Genomic DNA, 7,813 nt, shown 5'->3' with positions numbered 1-7,813 from the left:
TCACAGGGGGGCTGCAGTGACCTCACAGGGGGGCTGCAGTGACCTCACAGGGAGGCTGCAGTGATCTCACAGGGGGGCTGCAGTGACCTCACAGGAGGCTGCAGTGACCTCACAGGGGCTTCAGGAGCATCTGGAGCTGAGGCTGGCAGGCTGGTGAAGATAAAACTGAAGGGCTGGGCATATGCCTTCAATCACAGCACTCAGGAGGCAGAGGTGGGCATATCTCTGTGGGTTCAGGGCTGGCCTAGTCTACAGAGCTAGTTCTAAGACAGCCAGAGCTACACAGAAAAACCCTGTCTTTTTTTTTTTTTTTTTTTGGTTTTTCAAGACAGGGTTTCTCTGTGTAGCCCTGGCTGTCCTGGAGCTCACTTTGTAGACCAGACTGGCCTCAAACTCAGAAATCCACCTGCCTCTGCCTCCCAAATGCTGGGATTAAAGGTGGACGCCACCACTGCCCACCTTAATTAAAAAAAAATTTACTTATTTTTATTTATATGAGTACACTGTAGCTGTCTTCAGACACACCAGAAGAGGCATCAGATCCCATTACAGATGGTGTTGGTTGTGAGCCACCATGTGGTTGCTGGGAATTGAACTCAGGACCTCTGGAAGAGCAGTCAATGTTCCCAACCGCTGAGCCATCTCTCCAGCCCTGAGAAACCCTGTCTTAAAAGCAACAACAACTAAAAACCACAAGACAAACTGAAGAGAAGGAATGGATCTTCATCACCAAGCTGGGCCAACCGATTTACGACATGAAGATCAAGCCCCTGGGGGAGATCCATTTGTTCTCCCGGTCCATCAAGGAGTCTGAGGCCATTGTGTTCTCCTAGCAGCACCCCCTTAGGGATGAGGTTCTGTTATCACGGCAGTGTGGAGGCAGACTCCGGCTCATCAGCGCACCAGGTTCAGGACTTTTGTCACTGTCGGGGACTGCAATGGTCATATTGGTCTGGATGTTAAGTGTTCCAAGAAGGGTTGCCACTGCCATCTGAGGTGCCACATCTCTGTCAAGCTCTTCATTATCTCTGCGAGAGGTTGCCAGAGCAACAAGATGGATAAACCTCACACTGATCATGCTGGTGACAGGCTGCTGTGGCTCTGTTCTGGTGGGATTCATCTCTGGCCCCAGAGACACAGGCATTGTCTCAGCTGCTGCTGTTGGGTGGCTGGCTGGCATTGATGACTGCTACACATCATTCAGGGACTACACTGTCACTCTGAGCAATGTGACCAGGCCGTCTTTAAAGCTATCTCTAAGAGCTACAAAGAGCCACCTGACCTGGGATCTCTGGGAAAAGGGTATATTTACTAAGTCTCTCTAGCAGAAACCCACCAACCATCTTGTGAAACCCACAGAGAGTCTCCATGCAGAGGTCCCAGGTCCCAGCTGTGTTTACCACATAGGGTTTTTATAGAAGAAACAGAAATTGAATTAAATCCTGCTTTTTAAAAATAAGACGTTTACTGAGTGTGGTGGTACTCACACTCACATTCCAGCACTTGGGAGGTAGAGACAGGTGGATTTGTATGATTTCAAGTCCAGCCTGATCTACATTATGAGATCTGGGCTATCCAGGACTACATAATAAAACCCAGCCTTAAAACAAAGCAAGCAAGCAAGCAAGCAAGCAAACAAACAAAACACAAGCCAAATGTGTTTCTGTTATTCTATTTTCTTTTTTAACTTTTATTTATTATTAATGTGGTGTGTGTGTGTGCCCCAGTACATATGTAGTTAGAGGACAGCTTTGTGGAGTTGATTCTTCCACCTTTATGTAGGTTTCAGGGATAGAACTCAGGCCTGTAGGGCCAGGGCCTGTACCAGATGAACCATCTCACACACCCTCATGTCTGCTTTTTCTTAGCAACAAATTTGAATGGATTATATTTTTAGATTTGTTAAAATCCTATTCTAAAAGGTACTTAGAAACCACCTCGTTAAAAATCACCCATCCCTCTCTGGAATCACTGTCTTCATTCAGTATCTCTGTTTTTTACGTTGGGGAAGATTCCTGTCCAGCTCTGCATAGACATGTTAAGTGCTCAAGGACTGTCTAGAGATTTAGCTCATCCCCTTAAACGGAAGCCACAGACATAGCAGAGGTTCCATACCTGCCCTTACCTTGGGTTCCAGGAACAGCAGAGCCTTGCTAGATCACTCCCAGTTGAGGGCAATCATCCACAGGGTGAGGCTTGTACCCTGGAGCATGAGTCACTATCTCCTGAGAACCAGCCTGTCCCCTCAGGCAACAGGAACGTCTTTGGACCTTCTTGAAGAATTGGAATTGAGATTATGATCAACCAGATCACGCCTTAAGTCTGCTTGGGTTGAGTTCTGGTCACCAGGGTTGGTGGCAAGAACCTTTACTTGTTGAGCTCTTTCACCAGATTTCCTTCTCTTTCCTCCCCACACCTCTCTGGCCTTTCATTCTTTCTAGACAGGGTCTCTATCCTGGGTAGTTTATGTCAACATTACACAAGCTAGAGTCATCTGAAAGGAGGGAAGCCCAATTGAGAAAATGCCTCCATAAGATACATCTGTAGCCCATTTTCTTAGTGATTGATGGAGGAAGGTCCAGCCCATTGCAGGAGGTGCTATCCCTGGACTGGTGGTCCTGGGTCCTATAATAAAGCAGGAGGAGTTAGCCATGAGGAGCAAGGCAGTATGCAGCGCCCCTCCACGGCCTCTGCATCAGTTCCTGCTTCCCGGTTCTTGCTCTGCTCTGTTTCCTTGCCTGCCTTACATCCTTTGAGGACAAACAGTGATGTGGAAGCACAAGCCACACACAGCCTTTCCTCCCCAACTTTCTTGGGTCATGGTGTTTCATCATGCAATAGTGACCATAATTAAGATAGTCTCACGTATCCTGGGATAGCCTCAAGCTCTTGATATAGCCAAAGATGCATGTTGAACTTCTGATCTTGCTTCTACATCTGGAGTGCTGAGGTTCTAGATGTGTGGTGGGGGTCCCCACTAGTGCTGGGGATCAATCTCAGACATCTGTGCACACTAAGTAAGAACTAGACCTGAGCTACATCCCCCCTCCCTGTTGTTGTTTTTCTCTGAAGGAAAGTGACATTATGTAGTCCAGGCTGGCCCTAGAACTTGAGGTCTCTCTAGTGATGGGCACCCATGTCTGTAAGGAATGATTCTTTCCTGCCTGTGACTTTGCTTGGGGAGGAGTCATTGGCAGTGTCCTGTGTATCAAAGGTTCCCGTTGCAGATACTGGGTTCAGGTGACCACTGATATGTTACAGAAGGCTAAGTCACTTAGGATGAGTGGACTTGATGTTACTAGACAAGGCAAGTGGTTTTCCAGGTCCAGGTCTCCAACTTCCCTGACCTGGGTCGGTCTTATTATGTCCTCTGAGGATGAAGAGCACTGGGACCCCAGCAGTTCTGTCTCTGTATCCTTCAAGGACAAGTTGGAGGCCAGTCCTGGTCTCAAGCTCACAGTAACGATTGTTTTTGGAAGTTTCTCCTCAGAGCACCCAGTTTGCAGACTTGTCTCGTGGAGGCTGAGTCACGGGTCGATGAGGAGGAGGCACTCAGTGGGGCCAGCCAAGCCTATTGATCGAGACATCCTCCCCACTAATCAACAGTTAATTAAGTCTTTGATGCGGGGGTGGTGATTAATGAATAGGAAGCTTGTCCTGTAACTGGGGCTTGGAATTGGAGGGAATGCCAAGATGCGCAGAGGGGTTTGTGAGGATGGGGAAGCTGGTTTCTCGTCCACACTGAGGGACTCTCTTGGGTTTAGTTTGCTTTCCTACACTGAATCTAGGCCTTCTCTATATCCTCTAGCTTCTCCACCCTTTCTCTTCTTCTTTCCTTGAACCTTGTGTTCCCTGAGGCCAGGAGTGGGGGGTGGGGAGGGGCATCCGTGCATGGCGATCCTCTGTGTTCCTCTTACAAGCTCCTTTGTCTCTCTCTGTGGTTGGTGCGCCTGCAACCCCCTCACCACCATAGCCCTTCAGGGATTGATGAACAAATGTCCATTCCCATCTCCTGTCCCTTGTAGCCTGTAGTGTCCTTGTCTATCTAGGCTCGGCCTCTGTGATCATATCTGCCCTAGCCAGCACCCAGGTTGTCCTATTCCAAGCACCTGCCTTGTTGTCCCATGGCCTTTGGCTTTCCCTAGAGGACTAAATTCCAGTACTTCTGTTATCTCCTCTCCAGACAGAACACTGGCTGGCCTCTCTGTAACTGTTCTGGGGTCTTTTAAGACTGGGAGTCCCCAAGGATATGGACCTCCTGAGATGAGGACAAGGCTGTGCCTTGACCCCAGACACAGGCTCCCTAAGAAGAACTGTGTCTCTCTTTTCTCCAAGGCTGGGGTACGTGTCCTCCTGTCCTGATCTCTTCCACTTCCATGCTCAGCAGGATGCCCTGGTACTTCTTCTGTTATAGGGGGCCCCCGTGGGACCTGGCTGGCTGATAAAGATCCATTTCCGGAGAAGTGCAGGTGACTAAACCCATAAAAAAGGTGATTGAAGAAGCCTGGCATGCTCCATCTCAGGTGAGTTCTAAAAATAACACCCATGGCCATCTGTCCTGGAAAGTGAAAGGGCTGGCCCACAACTAGGGATCTGGGCAAGATGGTTCTTCCTGTTTCCATGGTCTGGAAGTGGTGGAGACTCTGGCAGAGCTAGGAGAAGGACCTAGAAAGGGTTTTACAGAGTATTTCCCTATGGCCCTCTCTTCTTGATAAAGCAGGTGGGTCTGATGGGGCTCTTTCCCCATGGGGCTGGGGTCCTTCCCCCTCAATCAGAGTAGGCTGTGGCTCCAGACAGCATCCACTCCTACTCCCATGTGTAACTCCTGAGCTTTGGGGTGCCATGCCTGTCCTCTGTCAGCACTGCAAAGGCTGTTCCCCAGGTTTGTCTGCCCTCATCCCGTGAGCTGTGGATGCCCCCTCAGAACTTCTGTTTCCTCACTAGTAAGATGGGACACTCTGAATATTGTGCAGGAATTGATGTGTTACACAGCACAAAATAAATGCTTACTAATCGTTAGTGGTTGCCCCTCTTCTGCAGGCCTTCCCTCATAGGCCCCAGAGTCCCGAGATGACTGTAGTGAGCTTAAACAGTGCAGTGCACCGGGTCACCTTGGTATCACTCAGCTGCAGAAGACACCTATGTTCTGAAGGTCTCTTGGTTGGAGAAGGGGTTCTGACTCTGTCAGGGCTGTGTAGCTGGCTGGTTCTGAGTCTGTCTGTTCTAGGCTGAAATATACAAACAGCTGATGAAGTTGCTTCTGAGAAGAGAACTAGTTTTTTTTTTTTCCTTCCTCCTGTCTCTGTTTCAATGGAGAAAGGATATAACGGAATGTCCGTCCAGTGAGGCCTCATCCTCCCAACATCATAATCAGGTTGGGAGGCGAGGACACATGCTCCTATGCCTGCCTTCAGCAGAAAAAGACTTCCCTCCAGTCAGTCCTGGGGCCTTCTCCAAACAGAAGCATACAGGGTTGCTTCCTGAAAGGAGCTATCACAGGTGGCACAGGCTGAAGAAACAGCATTTTCCCTTCTCCGTCTCCGTCTATGAACAGGCTAAGGAAGATAGAATCTCATTCCTGGTTTTGTCCTGTCAGTCTAGATCCAAACTTTAGATTCAATTCCTTCTGGCAGCCATAGGGTCAACACCGGATTCAGGCAAGGCACCCTTCCAGGAGGACCCCAAGTCTGAAGATGGGACTGCCCCCTCAGCTCTTGCTGAGGTGGAGAGACAGCACGCACTGGCTGGGTGTAAAGTCAGCAATTGGCAAGGGTGGAGGGAGGGAGGAGACGGAGACAAGCCCTCCCCTGCTGGCTCCCCTCCTCTGGACTCCCCCCTCCCTTTCCAAGTGGGATATAAGCCCCGCAGGGAAGCTCTGAGCAGAGGCCGCAGGGATCAGTAGCTGTCCAGCCTTCGAACCTCTCCTGCCTTCCACCTCCTCCTGCTCATCTCGCTTCGGGAACTGCGGCTGTGAGTGACCCGGGTTCAGGAATGGTTTGATATTGTGATTGGGGAAACCGAGGTCGGGTTGCTGGAAACTGAGACTGAGTGGTTGCGAGCCGGGTGGGCAAGGGTATCTGAGATGACATGGAGAAGCCCGTGGGGAACTCGGGTGTCATTGCAGCTTTCTTCCCTTATCTACCCCTCTTTGGGTATCAGCGGGAGTGGGGAGGCAAGCAGGATTTACGGCTGTCTGACAGACGGGGAAACTGAGGCTAGAGATGGTGCAAGGCGGGAGAAGACTAGGTGAGTCTTGTGATTGGTACAAACAGATCACTGAGCGGTGGGCCCGACGGCAGCCGCAGCCTCCCGCCGTGGAGGATCGAGGCTCAGGATGGCCCACCCACCAATGCTCTCTTCCTAGATGGTGGCGGTGCGCAGGCCTTGGCCAGTCATGGTCGCAGTGCTGCTAGTCCTGCTCGCCTGCCTGGGAGAGCTGGTGGACGCCTACCCCGCCAAACCAGAGGCTCCGGGCGAAGACGCCTCGCCGGAGGAGCTGAGCCGCTACTATGCCTCTCTGCGCCACTACCTCAACCTGGTCACCCGGCAGCGGTGAGCGTTGGAGAGGGCAGGCGGGTGGACCCTAGCCTAGGGGTTTGCTCCCTCTCCCCAGCTCCACCTGGAGGCCTGACCACGCCCCTTTGTGGTCCCGCCCCCAGGTATGGGAAAAGAGACGTCCCCGCAGCCCTGTTCTCCAAACTGCTCTTTACAGACGACAGCGAGAACCTCCCCTTCAGGTCTCGGTAGGAAACATCCCTCCTCACGCATGCCCTGGAGTGTGGGCTGGCCCCATCACTTACAACCCTGCCCCCCATTCAATTCATTTCCTTTTCCTTCTGCAGGCCAGAAGATTTGGACCAGTGGTGAAGACCCCACAAAGCCTCCTGCGATATGTGCTAACTACAACCGACTTCACTTGCATGTTTGGTTTAAGAAGAGGGCACTTCATATGTGGTGTCCAAGACACCCAGGCTGGAGGGCTGTGGGTGTTCATTTCCCTGTCCCCAAATAAAAAGCAAATTTCACACAAAATAACTCATGTGTTTCTCTGTCCGTCCCTTTCACTTTTGCAGAGATGGCGTCAGTGGTATGTAAGGTGTCTCGAGCCCCAGGAAAGACAGGTGGCTAAGAAAAAAAAAAAAGACTCTGAGGACAGGGAGAGGGCATGGTTGGAAATATACACTGCATCTCAACTGGAGGCTCTGAAAGGACCTGGGAAGGCACTCTGGGGGAAGGGAGCCTAGGAGAGTGAGTGCAGTAGATTCTGGACAGGAGGAGAGGTGGGGGAGACAGAAAGGATTCGGGTGGAGAGAGTGTTAGGTCAAGCAGAGCATCTGGGAGAAGACCTTAGACAGGTGATAAGGAGCACTAAAAGATAGATAAGTCACTTTCCTTGAGCGGGAGGAGCGGCGGGAGTGTGGAGGTCTCCATTCTCTCAGCAACGGGGGGAATTCCCTATACTGCTGAATGCAGACTCAACAACCATGACTGTGCCTTTCTGGTGAAAAGGCCATGGGGACACCCTCCAATTCCTCTCTCTCCCCATTAAACACCGAGGTCTAAAGTGTTGTGGGTGTTTAAACTGTAGGCTAACCTGAGTCCCCGCATATCTCACTGCAAGAAGCCCATCAGTTGGCCCATTAATTGGAATTTTCTACCCTCTCTGGCCACCCAGCGCTCTCTCTGGCTGCTTCCCTGTTCACTATGAAATGTGCCCATCACTCTGTGTCTTGTTCTCCTAGGTTTTGAAGGGGGTGGTGCTGGAGGAGGGGCATATGTTCCTCCATCCTTTGTTGAGCAGCACCTGACCAGG

The 7,813-nt window shown here is 51.0% G+C and overlaps 1 protein-coding gene across 2 annotated transcripts; it reads left to right on the top strand.

Moving 5' to 3' along the window:
• Positions 1 to 6,364: 6,364 nt before the first annotated feature.
• Pyy (peptide YY) lies at positions 6,365 to 7,032 on the top strand. Of its 2 annotated transcripts, none has more exons than XM_028780707.1 (3): positions 6,365 to 6,552; positions 6,660 to 6,737; positions 6,843 to 7,032. In XM_028780707.1, the coding sequence occupies exons 1-3, from the start codon at positions 6,365 to 6,367 to the stop codon at positions 6,865 to 6,867; spliced, it is 291 nt and encodes a 96-aa protein (XP_028636540.1). In that variant the 3' UTR covers positions 6,868 to 7,032. The 2 variants fall into 2 exon arrangements, with proteins under 2 accessions (XP_028636540.1, XP_028636539.1); XM_028780706.1 differs by having other exon boundaries at positions 6,660 to 6,743.
• The last annotated feature ends 781 nt before the right edge of the window (positions 7,033 to 7,813 follow it).

This window comes from Grammomys surdaster, unplaced genomic scaffold, assembly GCF_004785775.1.
Source record: "Grammomys surdaster isolate TR1022 unplaced genomic scaffold, NIH_TR_1.0 371, whole genome shotgun sequence".
NCBI lineage: Eukaryota > Metazoa > Chordata > Mammalia > Rodentia > Muridae > Grammomys > Grammomys surdaster.
The sequence above is the reverse complement of the archived record's forward strand: the minus strand, read 5'-3'. Positions and strand labels throughout refer to the sequence as shown.

Coding starts and splice junctions, on each gene's coding strand:
- Pyy (XM_028780706.1), top strand. CDS start 6,365: ATGGTGGCGGTGCGCAGGCCTTGGCCAGTCATGGTCGCAGTGCTGCTA. Junction 6,553..6,659: donor AACCTGGTCACCCGGCAGCG/GTGAGCGTTGGA, acceptor TCCCGCCCCCAG/GTATGGGAAAAGAGACGTCC. Junction 6,744..6,842: donor AACCTCCCCTTCAGGTCTCG/GTAGGAAACATC, acceptor TTCCTTCTGCAG/GCCAGAAGATTTGGACCAGT.